The 20,908-nt window shown below is 32.4% G+C and overlaps 3 protein-coding genes across 3 annotated transcripts in view; all 3 read left to right on the top strand.

Annotated features, from left to right (window-relative positions):
- The window catches only part of LOC115233881 (uncharacterized serine-rich protein C215.13-like), a 2,672-nt gene extending 2,103 nt beyond the window's left edge, over positions 1-569 (top strand). The window contains 1 exon segment of the mRNA XM_029804505.1: positions 1-569. This exon segment is cut by the window's left edge and continues 2 nt beyond it. Coding sequence (XP_029660365.1) covers positions 1-569 — 569 coding nt within the window.
- Positions 570-3,511: 2,942 nt separating this feature from the next.
- LOC115233898 (myb-like protein AA) lies at positions 3,512-6,293 on the top strand. Its single transcript, XM_029804532.1, has 2 exons — positions 3,512-3,736; positions 4,832-6,293. The coding sequence occupies exons 1-2, from the start codon at positions 3,512-3,514 to the stop codon at positions 6,287-6,289; spliced, it is 1,683 nt and encodes a 560-aa protein (XP_029660392.1). The 3' UTR covers positions 6,290-6,293.
- A 6,939-nt stretch (positions 6,294-13,232) lies between these two features.
- Positions 13,233-17,081, top strand: LOC115233899. Its single transcript, XM_029804533.1, has 7 exons — positions 13,233-13,430; positions 13,947-14,198; positions 14,517-14,790; positions 15,125-15,363; positions 15,600-15,995; positions 16,622-16,845; positions 16,932-17,081. The coding sequence occupies exons 1-7, from the start codon at positions 13,233-13,235 to the stop codon at positions 17,014-17,016; spliced, it is 1,668 nt and encodes a 555-aa protein (XP_029660393.1). The 3' UTR covers positions 17,017-17,081.
- The last annotated feature ends 3,827 nt before the right edge of the window (positions 17,082-20,908 follow it).

Below are 20,908 nucleotides of genomic sequence, written 5' to 3' on the forward strand. Positions count from 1 at the left end.
TTCCGATAACCTCTGGACCTCACGAAATTTCCAGCTCTTCATCATCCAGTTATTCCCCATCGGTTTCTTCAGGATCTTATGGCTCTTCAAGCTCTCACGCCGGATTTTCAACTTCGGCGTCGGATAGTTCCAATTACGAGCCAATTTCTTCAGGATCTTACTCGAATTCCGGATCGTCCAGTCCCTCGTACGTGAATTATGTGCCGTCCCATTCATCCGGTAGCAGTTCTAGCTATTCCAGTCCTAGCGTCATTTACGGATCCCCGAGTTCCTCCAGTTCCGGTTATTCTGATTCTGGTTCCAGTTATGCTGCCCATAGCTCGAGCTACGCGAGTCCTAGTCACAGTTACTCCAACCCCGTTGTGACTTATGCTAAAGCCTCCAGTTATACACCCACGTATCTAAGTCCTTCCGGTTCATACGGAACATCCACGGGATCTCACGGAGCTTATTCCAGTGTTCAGAGTCCGAGATACTCAAGACTCGCCGCAATAAAGTCGTATGATAACGCGCAATTGGAAAGCAAAAAATACGACACGATCTCGTACTCGATTCCTAATGGAAAATAAAATAAATTGTTTTATTTATATTTTGTAGGGCTTTTTGCACATCTCACGCATATGTTAATGCTATTGAGCTCGTTTTGATAACAGCTTAGACTTATAATTATGACATACATATTATACGTGTTTGTGGCTTTCGACGAATAAGTTAAGCATCAAAGAGATGATCGCAATTTAAAATTGTCAACTGGCTTTATTTTATGCTGACTAGATCTTGCCATGAGAAATAGCAGTAAATATTTTCTATTGCTATTCAAGATAGAAGGACCACGTATACTGGTATAATGAGAGTAATAATAGCCCAGGCTCTCCAAAGAGTTGCTTGGATATATTTATATTTAAATCTTTTATCAGCACATCTATAGACAAATTTATTCCGTAATTGTATTTAATACAAATTGTTATATATTTATAACACTAGTAAATATTATAATTCTTTCTGTTCATATTTCTTGTATCAATGATAATTGTGATGTTTGTTGTCTAGTTTTATATCTTTTTTGTAATAAAAAAAAGTTAATTCTAATACACTAGAAAACCCCCATTTTAATCTTCAATTTATGACAGCGACATGATCGTTGCGACTGGATCGATGATTAACAATTAACAATTAATTTAGAGAACAACCGTTAAGATCTCAAGAAGCGTAATCTGAATTTTTTGAAATGCAAAAGTATCATCATTAATTTGCGCTCGCATTTCGCAGATTACGTGCGTAAGACGTTCTGCTCCAATTTTCTTCGTTTTAATAAAGACTAAATACGCACATTGACCATTGTGGTCAAAGAAATTAAAAAATTTATTGTGGTATTGATAAACAATATGATTATTATAATATAATTATTGCAATTAAAATTATAATTAGATATATGTATAGTGCGTTGTATGTATCTTTATGTTTGCGATTTATCTGTAAGTAATTGATTTGGAACTAAGGTAAGATAATGCGTATTGAAAGACATTTGAACAGTTTGAACGTTTGAATGGGTTCGGGTATTGTTATCTTGTCAAGATAATTGATGTATCTAGCAACGCACGCGCGACGTGACCCGATAGTGCTACTTTTTTCGCTTTTACTACCATGAAAGTTCATTCGCCGCACGAACGACGACGGTGTGAGAGATATAATAATGAAAGAAATTCGCCCGAGTAAGAACGGGATCACTTTTACTCCAAGGCCGGGACAGATCGGGATGAATAAAGATACCTTTCTAAACCTTTATTTTGTTTGAGAAAGTGGTTGCCAACCGGCAAGAACGTTGACTGGCCGAACACTTATCAAACAGGTTTAACATGATTAATGTAGAAACCCGCAATCTTCAGATCTGCATCCCTTTTTATTTGAATGCTATTAACGGTATAAATAATTATATTACCTATAAGAACAAAATACTATACAGTATAATAATATGATACGCGTTATAGCAATCATATATTTTTAATAAAAGTATATTTTTTACTAAATATTAGTTTATGCGTGTGTTAAAACATATTATTTAATATAAAATAATATAACTAGCGTTATAGCAATCATATATTTTTAGTAAAAGTATATTTTTTACTAAATATTAGTTTGTGTGTGTGTTAAAACATATTATTTAATATAAAATAATATAACTAAATGACATTTTTCTACATATATAACTTATGTATATACTTTTAAGAAATGACTCATATAAATTATGCTTACATAAAAAAAATTAAATTTCATTAAAAAAAATTTAAATGTATAAAGTTATTCTTGATTTGTAATGGACGGCAATGCATATATTATATTATTTATATTAATTTAAATATAACATTGATAAAGCGATATCGACTACTAAAATATCAGGTTCACGATGCATCCATCAATAGTTCGTATGACAAAGCGACTGATAGCTTTCATCAATCGAATTTTTGATTATATTGTACGATTACTGAGATAGCAGACGCCTACGCAAGAGAGCGATTTTAATAAGGCGCCGATCGTGCGTTACTTCTTCGTGTGCACCTGACCTAGTTTCTGCGTCAGGTTCGTGCGTGGATCCTGAACACGAACGCACTTACGCACGCGAGCACGACGACACGAGAGAGCTGCACGCAATTCCTTAATCCTTCTATGGATGGACTACAACTCAACCGATATTGCCCGACATACGACCGTATATCTCGCAAATATATGGAAAATGCACATTTCACTATTTTCCGACTGGTTTTGCGAGCAGCATATTCGTGCTTCACTGTTTCACGCGCGGCGCCGCGAGAGCGGAAAAAGTACGCTCTTACTCTTCGTGAAGGCGTTCCCCGGGTGGACCCCGTCATACACTTTTACCTTGATCGTGGATTGCAAATACCTCTCTTGCCTGACGCAGATTCACTTTCGTGATGTATCGATCCGTAACGTGAGTCTTTTTCTTGAGTATAGTAATTGAAGACTTTGCGGAAGACGGCAGCATTAAAGAAAGATGTATGAAAATATATAAGGATAATTTTTTGAACATAATATGAGCTTTTAATATGAGCTTATAGAAGATTTTAATAAAATTTTAGAGTTAAAAATAGAGAATATTTGTATTAAATATTATTAAAATATTTTTAATAATATGAGAAAAAGTATTATAAAGATATTATATTTATTTATTTTGGTCATCGCAACTAAAAGCGTTAATAATAAATGCAAAATTTTTGCTTTTTTACGACACTTCTTCATTTATTTAATGAAAGAGAAACCGATGATTCTATAGTAATTTAAAGATAAATTTTTTTCCGGATATTTCTGCGACGCAATCTTCCTGAATCCTATCAATCACGTCATTATCACAGGTGTGGTCGGAGCAGTAAGGATTTGTCGGTAGGGGAGACAGACGCACAGGTGAAAGTAAAACAAGTCTTGACGTTTTCAAAGATACGAGAACGTCACCGAGAAAGGCGTTGTTCGAGCGAAAATAAAAAGATCTTTTGAGAGGATGCCGGAGGGTACTCCACTTCCTAGGCCGTTTGATCCTTTACGACCATTACCTTTTGTCTTCCGGCCAGCTGTCTTTAGAGTACCGATCCGGACTTTCGCGAAAATCACGCGTCGCCAAATAAGTTCTTCACAGACTCCTTCTTCGACGCAGCCGACTGGTAATTACGGTCTGCTTAATGATCGTTGGGATCGAGCGAAGGGCAGTATCTCGTCCGCTTTCTTTGTAATGTTCGACATACACGTGACAATCTCATGTCTGTCACTATCGAGTGATCGTTCGCCATTTGACGACAGAACGACATTCTATACATTTTCACTGCGCCACCGGACCGTGCACTATCACTTTTATACTTGTACACATATAAGAGCAGAGAAATGTTAAACTAGTTTCCGCGATTTTCCCGGTGACTAAGTATAAAGGAGAAATTCAATGTCGGCAGATCCATCATTAAAGGTGGAACCGTCGCGTCGGTCTGATCTGTGAAATTGTTGGCAGCCGAGGTGCCGGATGAGATAGCGATTAAACTGTGGAAGAAAGCATAGCTTTTATAGTCATCCGACGACGATAAGCGAATTATAACGGAGATGGTGCGGCTGGTTGGTACAAATTAATAAATTCATTAATTAGTGGAAAATAATTCATTTTTTTAATACTACTAATCTCTAACGTTGTTAATAGTAGTGCCAATTAAACTTGACGTCTAATTCTTTTATACGGTCTAATTACAAACAGCTATTTTTTAAGAAATTTTGTTCCAGTACAGTTTCAACAGTTTAAATAGTTCGTAAATTTTTCTTTGGAATTTATGGAATATACATTTTAATTTTTGTGTCGCAAAAGTTTTTATTTTATTTGAATGTATATATGTATAAATATATTTTGATATAAAACATAAATTACGAATATGTGGAATATGGATACGAAATACGAATGCGTGGTAAACACACGCATAAATTAGTGTGTCACAAAAGTATTTAAAATTATTTATTAAAAATTGAGAAATATTTAGTGATTTTTTTTTGAAAGTATAGCCTATAAATACAGCACTATTAATTTAAATAATTTTTTTATGGTGATTATATTATGACATTACTATATAATTTCTATTTTTATGTAATTATACAGTATTATACAATATTCTATCGGTTATTATAAAAAAAATTAAAACTATATGTCTTGCTACATATAATATATATATATATATATATACGTATTCTGTTTATACAGTATTTATCTCTAATTAATGCAGTACAATAATATAAAATTTCTTTTAATCAATTATATTTTATAAATCAATATAAATAAATCTAATTACAGGTTTTGCTTTGCTTGCTGTTGCCGGCAATTTTTGCCCAAACACGTAAAACTAAGGATCTTAACGATGAGCCTTTTTTACCGATACATCCCGTCTACCCTTACAGCCCTAAGTTAATTAAACGAGGTACCGAGACAGAGTCAACTTCGCAATTAACGTCGGAGTTGTACGCGCCGAAAATCGACGCCAAGGATTCTTACAGTTCTAATTACAACAACAATCACCATAAAGATTCCTATTATCCTAATTACGATCTGTATTCCAAAAACAACTCCCCTTCATCCGTTCATCCCTCGTACAACAGCGACGCATATCCTTACGCCAATTTACCCTACGTCGTCTATAATCCATATTCTACACAATACCCGGTGAATCCTGCGTTGTATCCATCCCCATCTTATCCAAATTATTATTACCAGCCACCCTATTATTATCCTCATTACTTCAATCACGCTTCCCTTTCGCCATTGCCAACGCCGTCGTCAGGCATTGATTATCAGGAAACATTGCAAGACTCCACCGAGACGTCGGAGAACGACAAGCTGAACAAGGACAAGCAGAGTACACAACCGAAGGAGAATGAGACGAATCAGGACGCGTCGACGAGCCAATTCGTAGACGGCGGAAACTACATATCCGGCAACTTGAAGGATCTCGACGGGCAATCTAGCACGTACAAGATAGCCAGTCTGTACAATCAACTCGATGTTCAAGCGAAGGGCCTGCCGATTTTCCTGCCGAAGACGACGTACAGAGTAATCAGCGTGGCGGGACAGCCGGTCGGCCCGGATTACCCGCTGCCCGCGTCGTACGTCAAAGTTCAGCAAATGGAACAGCTAATGAGTCAGACGTTGGACAATTTATTGCCGCAGAAACAAACTGGTCAGTCTTACGAGAACGATAAAGACGTCTTAAGCAGTGTCAACGATGAATCGTACGCGAACCAGAATGCTTATACTCCAAATACGCCATCATACGTGACTCTTTCGGGCGCGAAAACTAAAACTGGTGTAACTTACGTGATAAATGTCGATGGTACCGCTAAAGTCAACGGAGAACGGACGAATTTACGAGAAGCTCCGTCTCAGAAAACTTCGAATAAGAATACAAGATACTTGAGCGTCCATTATGTTCAAAAACCGGTGTCGCAAATGACGTACGCATCGTCTGATAACCGCATCAAGCATCGCGATCGTGTGATCCATCGTCGACCAACAAATCAAAGAGATGACTACAATTACGGCGGCGTCTATGATCAGTCCAACAAACAGGAACAGAATAACGGAAGCTATCAAAATCAATCGGGCTCTTATCAGAATAAAGATTTCACTGTCGCATCTCAGACGCCCCGATCTTACAGTTATAAGTACTCGGCTTACGAATTAGATCAAGCACAGCAACAAGATAAGATCAATCTGGATGACGGTAACTTTGGAAATAAACAATATAATAAAGGATGATATCGTATGATCTACAAATGCGATAGACTGGTTTAAAAAATGGTGCTATTATATATAAGATTGTTATAATTATTTGTTGTTATAGAGTTGTTGAATTGCGGTTATTTTTACTTTTAGGAAACATATACGTAACTATAAAAATTATCTCTAATATTTATACACACACACAAGTATTTTTTATATTTATATTTAAACTATTTACTCTATATATATAGAGAGAGAGAGAGCGTTAAAATTTGATAATAAATAATCATTTTTGTAGCAATTTTCTAAATATATTTCCGTAATAAAAATATTAATTTTGTAATATATAAGATACGCATTTTATATTTCGTACATTTTTATCGATTTGCTAAATCTAATCAAATCTATGCTTTAATTAAAAGTGTCTAACATTATTAATAGCTGCGAATCGAGAACCTAATAAATACCGACGTTCCATATATTTTACTTTCGCATTAGCCACTAAATGAAAGGCTTGCCCGCAGGTGTATAGATTGCCAGTTGATACGATTATACTTATATCACCTCTCTCGATCCTGTTTAATACTTTCTTCTACAGCAAATATCACTTTTATGTTACCGACGAAAATGCCAACGTAAGATGTATATAATATTAATATTAAAATTTACGAAACGCAAGAGAAAAAAATGTGAAGAGAACTTATTTTCTTTTTACAAAAAGGATGTTAGTATTTTAGAATGCATGATAAATTTTTTTTCGAACTCAGAAAATTGCGATGTTGCATCGAGTCTGACCCGGTGTGACCTGACAGATCTACTTGTGAACCTTATGACCTACATATGTATATCTAGTAATTTTAAATACTCTTTTTGCAATCATTCTGATATAATAAACGATCCTTTATGTATCCTTTAACGTTTGCACTCCTTTCTCTCCGTTGTACAACGAACCAGTGTTTTCTTTTTGCGTTTATATCTTCGTACTTTACTTTCGTTTGATGAACGACGGGTTCTTTACTTTTTTCCTGCCATGTTCTTTTCGATGTAATTATACACACATGTCATTATTAACTCTTGCGATGTGCATGAAAATTTAGCGGATTAAGATACGGAAATTTATACGGACGTGGCGGTTTCAAGAATTAACCGTATCATTAAGATAATACGCTTTACGCGCTTGATAATTAATGTACTTATATACGATAGCAAATATTCTCTATTTTATGTCTTCAATATTGCAGATATTGATAAATTTTATGAGAAGTACACAGGCTTTCTAACAAATGATAGATTTAGGTTATAAAATGTTCATATTTATATTCAAGTAATTATTATTGAATTATAAAATGATATACATTTAAAACCATAAAAGATATAGTATTTTTATTATGCAATGAATGGATATATTCGTGGAAAGTTGAAAATTAAAAAAAAAACGTGATTATAGACAGATCACGATAATGCACAATGCCACGATTTTATTTCGAAATTCTACTAGATTAGCTAGCTGTCATACTAATTAATCTTGCATTTGCTAATTAATTCTGCTATGGCCGTTGCATCGCACGGTGAATCTTTTTAGCGCGAGGCTAATTGATTGTTTGAAATTTTGGTCGTTTCTCGTCTTAACGCGAATTATATGAGTCACGGTCATGGCATCTGAGAGCGGAAGAGATCCGGATCATGGCAATGTCTGGTTGATTATCCGATTGCGATGCCTGCCGGCCGCGAAAGGAAAGGAGAAGTGAAGCTGCGAGATCAGTCAGTCCATTCGAATCAGGTCCGGCATAACAAAAAGCCGTAAGTGAGATAAAAAATTTTGTTGATTAATTATTAATAAATTGTTACTCATTTTTCGACTTTCGTAGAACAATTATTGCTATTTATAATTATTTGTTCATACACACTTCTTTTGCAGATATGCTCGAGATTTTTTAGAAACCTTTTTACCTTAAAAAATCGGGGGCTAATAAAATATTATATATAATATTTTTTTACATAATGTAATCAAATTATAAAATGTCTAACAAAAATTATATACTATCAGTATCTTTCTATATAATTTTTAAATATTTTTGTGATTGTAAATTTAAAGTCACACAAAAACGCGGTTCTTTTTTATTTAAAAAAAAAAAAAAAAATAAATAGAAAATGTTTAACAAAAATCATATAATGTATCTTTCTGTAAAATTTTTGGACATTTTTTTATTTTGACCTAGAAACCACGAAATTCTTTTCGTCGGATTTCTTTTTGTCTCTCATAATTTCCAATTATATAGATAGAATCGACATGTTTAACAAAATTTTATGCGGGGTGCAATGTATTTTCTTGCCAATCCTGGCGTGAACGTACATCGCGGCAGGTGAGTGAGAGCTTCGCACCGTTTTACTTTATTTTGTGCATTCTCGTGCGCGCGCAAGTATGCCGATGGTTTAAAATAAAATTGGATGGACCAAGCCCGTTACTTTCTCGCAGCGACTTGATATCGATCGGTAACATACACGGTGACCCGGAAGCTCGAGAGAGGCGCGGTTGACTCGACGCTGAGAGTACGCCGATGTAAATTCTGGAAAATGAGGCTGCAGCTTTTGGCGATGTATGGTAGAAAGTCCCATGCGTACGGATGTGTACACGGACATTCATTACTGTAACTGAAACATTATTTTCTCCTTATGTTTACGAGCCGTCACGCGTCGTGGCAAGCGTTATCTGCATTCCAACGCCAGGAAATACATTATATCGGAAAAAAATGTCAATACTCAGATTAATTTATGTAAAAAATGCATGAGAGAATTATTTGATATCTCTCTACGCCGCTCGCTCTATTCCTTTGAATCTGACGAAAGGCTACATACAAAGTGCAATATTTATCTTTACCACATTTAAAAAATGTTTTGTTTTATTTTTTATTGCATTTTTTCTTTATTAGATTGATAAACTATTATATATATATATGTACATTATATTTTGTTATTAAATAAATTTTTGCACATACTTTGCGTATAATATTTATTAGGATTCTGATATAGCACAACTTGAAGATATAGACATCTTGGATTATTAAAATAAAAAAATAAATTAAATAAATATATTATTTACAGCTCTGTATCTATAGAGTTTTAAACTTTTTACATTCTAAAAAAATGTAAGTAATAATATAAAAAAATAATTTAATTAAATTAATTAAATGCACTTCAAAATGCTATAAGAAAAAGTATATGAAGGAAAGCATACTTTGTTAATTGCAATTTGAGAATGAATGTTTTCTAGTATCTAAGCTATCCATCGATTTTCCAGTGGCATTTTATGAGAGAAATATGCAAAGTACCATCTTTATTTGCACATTATGTTTGTATAATCAATCGAGTGAATTTCGAAAGCGACTAGCAGTGTGGTCAACCTGGGTGAGCATAAAAAAAATTTAACAGATCACTCGATAGACAGGTGATCGTAGGCGAACCCAGCGGTTGAACTCGAGAAAGCGATCAGCCGGAAAGGTCAAATATTTGCATTTTATTTGTCGCTTCTCAAAAGTCAAACCGCGCTCTCTTAGTTACCACGTCGATTTAGTTCACTTCCTTGTTTTTTGTACGTTTCTTTCGTTCTTCTTTTCTGTGCAAGTTTCATCGAAGCGGTATAACGACGGTCGAGAAAGTTTTCCGTTTTAATTGCAGTTAATTTTTATCCTAAGCGCAGCAGCATCGACGATCGTTTGTTGGAGCAGCGTGCGACATAAGGCTTCCATCTATACTTATGGATCAAGGTAGAAAGTCCTGGTCTTTCCCATTTTTTTCTTCTGTTTTGGCAGGTGGAATATATTTCAGAATATCCGAGAAAAGGGTTCACCTTTATGGGATTCGGGATGACCGTCTCAACTTTTACACAAAGAGAGAGAGAGAGAGAAAGAGAGAAAGAGAGAGAGAGAGAGAGAGAGAGAGAGAGAGAGAGAGAGAGTGCAAGTCATTATAAAATCTCCTTTCCATCTTCGCCATCCTTTCCCTTCCGTGACTCTCGACTACATCGATCAACTATTTTTGCCAGAAATTTGTGCAAGAAAATCGGTTTTCTTCCCTCTTTCTTCTCATTCCTTTTGGTTCTATTCTCCATTGTCTATAATAGAATAGAGTACGAGAGAAAGGAAAAGAATTGAGAGAGCAATTTCCGTTTATGAATTTTCAGGAACATTTTACCACGCGATTGTCGTGATAAGCGATAGTCCGCCTGGATGACTTGTCGGTTAACCGCCATCACTTGATTACAATCGAATAAACAGCACGAATGAAGAATCGCTCGAATATACAATGCAATCTTTTACACTCTTTTGTAATATAATCCCACGTATTGTTGTCATGATTACTTTCACTAACTACATCGTTTAAAGCAAAAATGATTCATTGTTAGACAATCTTGGAAACTGCGAGACAAATAAGCTCAGACAATCATTGCTCTTTTAAAATAGAATATCATTCTAGGCAGCAAATTTTAAATGTAAGAGATCACCATAGTTAATAACTTATTTTGATAATAATTTAATAACTTATTTGAGTGTATTTTTGTTCATATTTTATATAATATATTTTAAATATATACATATACGTATATATATATATATTTATTATCAACATAATTTTCGGCAAATTATTTATATGGAATTTGTCTGTTTTACATGAATACCGAAGATTTATCACCGTCTTTGAATTGGATAACGAGATCTCGTGTCCAGATCTCACAGCTCAATCTCGCATGCGATTATTAGGCACGCAGTGGTGAGAATAATCCGCTTTTCCACAAGTGCGTACGCTATTATATCGTTCAATAATCGGAAACCGTCGCTTCCTGCGAGACCACATCGATCATTCTCTCCATTGTTCGACACTGACGTTAGCGTTTGTTTCTCATTACATAGAGTCTGAATTAATAAACGGTAGATTGTATCAAAAATTTTTGATGAATGTACATATCTTGATAATGATGAAACACAAATTAGAATTCTATTAATCATTATAATTCAAATTGTTTTAAAAACCATGTTGTATTATTTATTTATATACAAATGATGTCCTTTACATTCACTGAAGTTAAATTGGGAAAATATTAATTTTTAATAAATATTATATAAAGTTTACTGAGTTTTTTTATATCAAAAAAATTTGAATAATTTTATTAAACAAGAAAATTATTAAAATTAAAAGAAATATTAAAGAAAGGTGTCAATCTCGAAAGTTTTGCACTTTCTCTTAAAATTACTGAAATTAGGTACGGCAAGTTTTTTTTGCTTAGTACATCGTATTCCATTGTAAGTTTTATTTATTTAATATAGGAATTAAAACATACTAAGATTTGGTCAATTAGCAATTTTATGCACTGAATAAGCGAGCGTGATAATTATCACGGTTTAATGACGATGAAAAAACTAGATGTGATTTACGCGTAGATTACAAATGCCGATAATTTTACTACTATCGTCGGTTTATTAACGCACTTTAGTGCAATCTGTAGAATTACCGCGTGCTACGATTGCACGAACGGATATGTGTGTAGAAAGACGATAATCATTAAATACGTGAAGCTCGTTTCTAGCTTGATTTCTTCGACGATATATCACGTTCTCAGGAGATTGCGATTTAATAATCGATTTTTTTCTTCCTGTTAATTTCGCTCTAATGACGCGTCGAAGATGCCGTGTCTGTCTCTCTTTTTATAGAAAAATTAGTTTTCCGCTATCCGTTTGATGAACGCAAAATAAAACACGTTCCAAGTAAAATAACATTTCCTTATTTATCGATCACTTAAAATTATGATTTTTATTTTATGAATTTTTGTACTGCACGATATGAGAAGGTCCCGTAAATGTTCATACATGAAAATATATATCTGAAATTATTCAATTTAATTAATCCATTTAAATAAATTTAATGATCAAAATATTAATATAAGCTAAATATATTTCTTCTAAACTGTCACCTTCTATAATCACATAATATCTTACTAAAAAGTAATAAATTATTTAATTGTTTTATTGTCTCATGTTTTAAAATAATTAAAAAGATATTAAATTTAATTTCTAACATTGTTATACTATAATTTTCAAATATTTTTTTTTGCTTTTTAAATATTTTCGAGATATCAGTTTCTTTCTGAAGTGAGATTCAGTTACATGATTTGAAACGGCGAGGAAGCAATTTGTTGAATATCTTCACTTTTACTCGAATCGCGACGATATTCTTCTATGTGATCCACAGCCGACACGGATTACCACACACGCTTTGATCAAGAAGTGAAGTGTTGCTCGACAGGGGATGCAGCGGGTAGGGGTAAAGGCTATATAAGAAAACACATATCAGCTTCGGTTTTATAGAGTAGAGCTAGGTCCTTGTGTCGTGTTTGTATTTTTTGGTATATTTGCAACATGGTAAGTTTATGTTTTTTAAATGTTTCTACTTATATAATTCAGTGAGATAATATATCATACATTATATATTTTTTTGTTAAAAAAGTGCATTATGTCGGTGAGAAAAAAAGAAAAATTCTAAAACAGAGTTATTTCTATAATAGAATTATATTGATGAAAACGTATTCATACGATAAATTTTCTTTTAAGAAAATCCATATTCATAAAGTAAAATTTTTTGTATAAAATAAAAATAACAATTTTATTTTTATATAGTCAGTGATATTTTATTAAATAAAATATTTTGTATTTCTAACTAAATTTGACATTCGTAAACAATGTTTTTCTTAAAAAAAAGTAATTTGAAATTAAAATTATATATTTTACAAAATATAACTGCAAGTATAATCGAGCGATTCTGTTATAAGTCATAAATAATGAATCGTGCGATTTTTACACGTTTATTGCAATCACACATAAAGTAATCATTTTTCCCAAGCGGTGCCATTAAGTATCGCCAAAATGGCTATTATATATAGCTTCTTTTTGATACATGGCACACTGTAAGAATGTGTGAAAATTCAATTATGGAGAATAAAAAAAGAGAAAGATGTGTATACCTGTGTGAGTATGATATACTTGTCGGGGGAGTGTGGTCTGCCTTGTCCGAGAGGCGGGGCAATACAATCTATATAAGAGTGGTCCATACCGGATGTTTGACCCAGAACTTCGCGTGCAGTGAAAGTGTGCCCGGTGCAAATACGTTTTTGCCGGAAACGATGATGGTAAATGCAAAAAGAATTCAAACAAATATAAATAGCCGATAAGGAATGATTGCTTCATGTATATCAGTAAATCGGTTATTATTATTTAAACATCGTTTATAATACTTAATTTTATATTGTGCTATATAACATGTTTTTGCAAAGCAACTTTGTTAAATTTCATAAACTTAAATGTAAGATAAACATTTTTTTTATGAATTACTATTCTCACTTTTTTGACAGCAAATTATATTGAAATTAATTAAGTTTATCTTTTATTAAAGTAATATAAATATTATTAATATTCTTCAAAAACATTTTTAAATACAGCATAATTTTATTTACTTACGTCCCCAAAAAAATTATTAATTTTTTAAATATTTGAAACAAGTTGATCTTCGTATATGTAATCTTATACTTAATAATCTATACGTTATTGCAAGTTTATGCATGATTAGATGTGGAATTAAAAAAAGAAGGTAAAAAAAGAATGTATTGATAATCGATAGCGATTTTAACTTTCTCTTTTGATTGCAGAAAGTCTATTTAATTTTGGGTCTGCTGGTAACGATTGCATGTGCCGAGAAGAAAATTAATCTAGAAGATATAGAAAGGGATAATCTGAGGACTGAGAATAAAGTCAAGAACGAGAATATCCAGACCGATGAAACGAAATACGCCGTTCAACCCAATCAGCAGCAGTATCAAATACCGAACCAATATAGTACTTTGGATAGTAATTCCGAATCGTATATCCATCCTCAGGGATTTCAAGATGTAAAATATAACGTAAGACATTAACTCAATATTAAAGCATATATAAATTTTTATTTATTTTTATTTTCTTGCAATAGAAAGTTCCCTTATCAAAACATTTTTATGAAAGTTATAATAATTAGATTTTATAATATTATATACATTGTTATTAAAAAAAAATATATAAAAGAAATATTTTCTATACAATATTCAAAAATTAATATAAATATTAGATAATACGAATTTACTATTTTGATGATGTATTACATATTATAAAATAATATTGTTTTCCGTTTTTTTTTTATTTTCCTTATTTTATTATTGCTTTTATTATTATTATTGATTTTATAGCTACCACCTGAAGCATACATTCAACCCAACCAATACGCTGTACAGGAAGTACAATATAAGCAGCCAAGCCAAATTTTGCCACAGCAAAATATTCTGCCAATACAATATTACAGAGGATATCAACAACAAGCGGAAATACCGGCAAAAGGCGTTGCTTCCATCGCCTACGAATCTCAAAAATTTAGTTACCAACCGGAAATAACAGTAGGCAATCACATTCAAAGTATTCAACAGAAAGCAATCACAGAAAAGTATACAAAAGCCGTCAATAAAGGTAAAAATTAAATATATAATATTTTTCTAATATAGTTATTATTTTTATTTTATTATATATGTAGCGCACAATATTTTAAGTATTATAATAATATGAAAAAGTATTTTGATTAAGCCGATTATATCAAATAAATTATGTACTTATGTACTACTAAGTTTATTACAGAATAAATAAAATGTTACAATATATTTAAATAAAAAAATCTATTGTTTAAAAGCTAAGAAAAGTAAAATATTTTATGAACATAAAATTGTACGTGTGTGGTTATATTAATATATATATATATAAAACAAATGAGCATATATGATATTTAAATGCGCTTTCTTATTTGCAGAACCTGTTTATTTCGATGTTCCGGTGACTCAGCTGCTTTCTTATTATCCCCAATTTAATATTAATTCTCCGGAGAGTGAAAAAAGTGCCGGATTGCAACCTCCGTTACATCAGTTAGCCAACAACGCGGCTCAACAAATTTCCATACCCGTGTACGCTCCTGTATATAATCAAAAACAATTAGTCTCTTCTGCAAAAACATCTTATTCTACAGTTGTGCCAACAACATTTAGGACCAAAGTAAGTTTAGATTGCATCTTCGAACGCAGCGCGCGTACTTCTATAACTATATTTTATTTTTATGCAAATAATTATGTAATCACAATATTGCAATATCATAATTTTAACAAGATAAGGAAAAAGTTAAATTTTGTTTTCTGCATTATAAATAAATAAATTTGTAAGTATTTGTATATCAATTAAAAATTGTTAGTACGTTAATTATTGAATTTATTTTATAATCATAAATGTTTCAGGCACCAAAAGGATCGGCTTATACTCTCCCGATTACCTCAAAGAAGATTAATTTATCCACACTGCTGACGACACCCGTGTACGTGCAACCCCAACAATCGCCTGTTAAAGAAAAGACGCTGTTGCACACGCAAGCTTACATCACGCCGTCTCAACCACATTATGTGCAGCAGTTAGTTTACATGCAGCCTGGCATAGTTTACACCGATCCTGCTGCCGCTTACAGCGATATTTACGCTCGTTTACCAGCATACATTCAAGACAATTCTCTCCCTGGACAAGTGAATCAATATCAAACCCAACAACAATTGTACGTTACACCGACGATTGTCGCCGAAGCGCCGAACAAAGTCTTGCAAGAACAAATCAGCCAAGATCTTTCACAAAATTACGTTAAGGTTTGTATGATAGACGATTGAAATAAATTTATCAAAAAACTGCCGTTTTATTCGAACAGAATAAATATTATAACTTGTGTGATTACGTTATATTAATCAAATATCAAAGTTTTATAATGAAATTGATAGTTTTACATAAAAATAACACTTTAATTTTTCTCTCACTCCCAAGAGGGGTTATATAATTGAAGATTCAAATTACGCGAGCAACATCATTAACGGGGTAATTTGTTAACCTAATTAGCATAATTTAATTACCTTTTTTTTTGCTGTACGATACTTCCAATTATATTGTACATGCTTTTTACTCTAATATTTTTGCATTTTAATGGATAAAAAACGCGCGTGTACTATTTTTCATAAAATACTTTAGTATCTCCTTTATAAAAATAATAACAAAATTATCATATGCTTTGCTATTTTAATAATTCTTTTTTTGTTTTTCACTGAAGCATTTATTGCTTTTTAAAATATAAAATATCTTATATAAAAAAATGTTATTATATGTTAAACAAATTTGAAATATTTCATAAGTTAACTTAGCTCTTTTCTCTGGAGTTCTCTTTTAAATAGCTTATTCGACGATATAAAAGTTCTAATTTTATTTAAATGTGTTCTGAGAATAGGTACCTGAAGAACCCAAAGCTCACTTCGTGCCACCGCAATTGCCTCCACAGGACTTCAAATCCGGCATTACGCAATTGAAACCTGTTTCTATCGAAGACGAACAATCTTTACCGGTGCAAGATCAGTCTTTGTCAGTGCAAGAGCATTCCTTGTCCACAGAGCCAAGGTCGCTACTTGACACGTATATTCCGAGTAAAGTCATCGCTGCGCAAGATACCGCCAGGTATAAGAACGAGAATAAATCAGACGTACTAAAATGTATCTGTAAAAATATTACTACCTAATTACTTGCCACAATTGCCGTTCTAGGTACAGAGAAAGACCAATAAAACTGGAAGGGGGTTTCCTTCCGTCAAAATTAAATTTTGCGCTTAAGAAGCGCAAATCCGAATGACGAGGATCGCTATGAGCGATATGACGATTGACGAATGTCACACAAGGGTCAGTACAGCATAAAAACATGATTATTAGTAATTATGACGACTGAGGCATATTCGTGGACGACATCGAAAATATGCTGACTGCAAATAGAGATCAGCGGCATCATCGCATCTAGTCTTTCATTGAAGATTTTGCAACTTTTTATACTGTTTTCTTTTAATGTTTATAGAGACGCGCTTGGTATCTGTGTAAACGGCGTATCTTGTGTTTAAGATTTTTCAATAAAATTTAAAATGACAAAAAATAAGTTGATGAAACCTTCTCTTCAGAGCGTAGATTTGTAGAGACATATGAGAGTGTTAGTGTAGTAATACAAATAATTATATTTTATATAATTATATATAAATTAACATAATGTAATTAATTGGATGCCTTTATTTCTTTCTATTACAGCATACCATGTCTTTTAATTTGATAGGATACAGACATATTTTGTATGTTTTTTAATGTAATGAAACAACATGTATATTATAATTATAGTTAAGTAATGAGAAACTTAATTTTGTTTTTATATTCTCTGACATTTTTTGTTTATTATTATTTGCATTTTACCATTTATTTTTTCTTTGATATACATTTTAATTACATTTTTATAGATAATTTATATATATAATCAAATCTAAAATAATTTTTATATAGATTGATAATTAAGTTCCATCATCATTATAACCATCATGACTACAAATTACTTAAATTTACTTTTTTACACGTGCAAGCAATTTTATTTTTAAGCAATAATGAGTTTTTGATACATTTTTCTTTTATTTCTATTTGAATTATACATTTTTAATTAAATTCTATTATTTTGTCATTACAATATACTCTTTCTATACTCTTCAGTTTTGTATATTATACCAAAATGATTCTAATAACAAACATAATATCTAACAATTAGCACATATAAATAATAACGACATTTTTATTTTTATTTTGAGAAACTATTTATTTTTATTTATAAATAATATTGTTTTTAACTAAAAATTTTAAATAAAATTGTACTATAATATTAGTCAAAATATTATTTGATCTTCATTCAATGTCTGATTCATTAAACAAATTGCTCAAAAATATCAGATTAATTAATTTTCTTAATATTATGAAAATTATCAGCAACTTTATAAGTCACTTTTCATAGTGCAATTTTTTTAGATTTAAAGTTTTATTTTTACACAAGTTTATTTTATAACAAAAAGAAGGTATAATATATATGTTTGTGTGTGCGTGTGTGTAAAGGGTTTGCTGTAATTTCATCGTAAAAAATATATTAAGATGATGAAGTCAATTTAAAATAACAATGGATCGCGGCAGAAATAAATAAATAAAATTTATATTACTTATTAGGATTAGAAAGGATAGATTAAAAGATTATATAGCTTGATCAACTATAAAAATTTTATTTTATCGAGTGAGAATGTGTGTGTGAAAACGACAAAGTTATTTATCGGTAATTAATATGTCTGAGAGTGTATAAAATTATCGATTAGTGTTGACAGTTTATGACTGTTTATGACAGTTTTGCGATCTATGTTGACAGCCATGCATTATGGGAGGAGTATCTAATGTCAAGGAGAGAACGTATGTAAGTATTTTTGCGAGTATATCGGCAGAGAATCCTTTATACGAGAAAGCTGATGTCACGGAGACAAGTCCAACGGTGTAGGCGCACCGAGATTAACCGCTTAAAATTCTGATTGCCACTTTGTCATTAATTTTGCATTATGCACACGGGAGATGCTTTCTTTTTCATAAATGCATAATTTACTGGACTTTTCTGCAGATACATTCCGCGATATGTCCAAGCTAAAATGGAATTAAATGTGCGCTGCATTTCGTACACATTATACTTTTAAATACATGATAATATATTCTCATGGGCTGTATTCGTTATGAATAACGTAATTTTTCGAAGATGGCTGAGTTCTGTTTTTTATAAAGATGTATTCTATAATAGATCGATACTTCGTTAACGAGCGATCTATGGAGTTCTATGACATCTCCTTTTTTCTTAGATCCGAGACTAACTTTCTTAATCTGAATTAGAATATAAAGAATTTACGGCTGGTTAGTTTGCGTAATAGAAAAAGGCTTGCGTGATCAATATGTTCTGTCAGAATGGTCAATATGGTCTGTCAGAAATCACTACGCTACTGGCAGGTGTCTTCCCGTATCGAACGCGAATAGCGTTCGTTTCGCTGTGGTGAAACTATAATGATGGTATCTCTCTCACACAAGAAGCGAGGGCATATAAGGTGGGATGTTCTGGCCTCAGCTTCATCAGTACCAAACATACACGACAAGTTTGCTAAGCCAGCAGGTTTAAGGTCGGCCGTCATGAGTCTTGCTAGAGTATACGTAAGTACTTGAATCAAACTTATCTCCGATATTTAGTGCCGTGCAGGAACTTCTCTTCGTTCAAATCCTTGTTTCGCATCTTATTAAGTAATACTAGTGCTGATTAATATTGAGCGTGTTTGTTATCGTGATATAAATTATAAATTAATTACGTATGTGTGTGTCACGATCTATTAAAAATTACGTTTAATAGAAATATGGTTCTTTTTACGTTTATAATCTCTCTACACTTTTCAATAATTGAAAACTCTTTCTCTCTTTCTGTCAAGTATGTAATGTTTTATTAATAAAATTAAAATTTATTATTATCTTTCCGCGCGCGTTAGCTATTTTAATTAATATTACAATTTGCTTCTAGAAATACACCATAACTTCGTATATTGTATTGATTTAATAATATGGAAAAGTATTATATGAATAAAAAGTATTATATGAATGCCACATCTTTCTTTCTGCAATTTTTTTCTCGTTATTGTAATATATATTTTGTCTTCTTCATGATTATAATATTTTATTCTTTTCTTTTTTACATAAAAATTATTGAAGCAAGTATAATTTAAATTTTATGCTATCTAATACAAACACTCTTTATTAATAATCCCTAATAATAAAACGTTTTATAATTATAATAACAGAATTGCTTTTTTCATGATAAACCTCACCGACGCTGTTATATGTAATCGAAAAACTGACGGTCGCGCGTGAATAATACGTTATTGGCAGGATTGATCGCGCAAAATCCTTGTTGCAGCTGTTCTATAGGAATTTATTAATCTCTTCGATTGAAGGTTTAATACTGAAAATCTGTGGGGAATATTTTAACAGAAATTCGGCGACCGACATACGCTGTTATTTTTCAATGTATAATAGCTTCGAAAAATTCTTTTTTCTCGATCGCACGCAAACGTTTCCTGGATCCGATCGGACATAATTGCGGTGAAAGTACCTCGGATCTTTTTTTATGTCTACAGTCGCGATACGAGGAGGCGACGATAAAGTAGCCACGGCAGATGTGCTCTTGAATAAGTCAGTGAAAGTCAATGGGGATGCATCATCTCTTTCTCTCTCTTTCTCTTTTTCTCGATTATTCATCGCGAGGAGGATCCGATCGCGATCTTTTCGGCATTAGGTAACGTGCGGTTTCGCATCGACGTAACCATCGAGAAGTCGCAAGATCGGCGTGAAATCTGCCATCTCTCCGATTGCAACACGATTGATCGTGTTTTTACATTTCAACCGTCGTCAATTCGATCGACGCGTTGATGAACGGCTGTTTTTGACGGGTCGCGCACGCATCCTTCTTCATTCATGTCGCATGCTGAATATTTATTGGGTCATTAACGCCGGAATTGCAGCGCTGGAAGCAGCCGGCATGTTTACATTTGGAAAATGGGAAGGGATTTGATTGATACGATTTGTTTGAAAACATAATACTTTGTCGTTTTTGATGTTAAAAAATAGATATGATTTATAATTATGAAAGATTTATAATT

The sequence above is a fragment of the Formica exsecta genome, unplaced genomic scaffold (assembly GCF_003651465.1).
Source record: "Formica exsecta isolate Colony F162 unplaced genomic scaffold, ASM365146v1 scaffold191, whole genome shotgun sequence".
Classification (NCBI taxonomy): Eukaryota; Metazoa; Arthropoda; class Insecta; order Hymenoptera; family Formicidae; genus Formica; species Formica exsecta.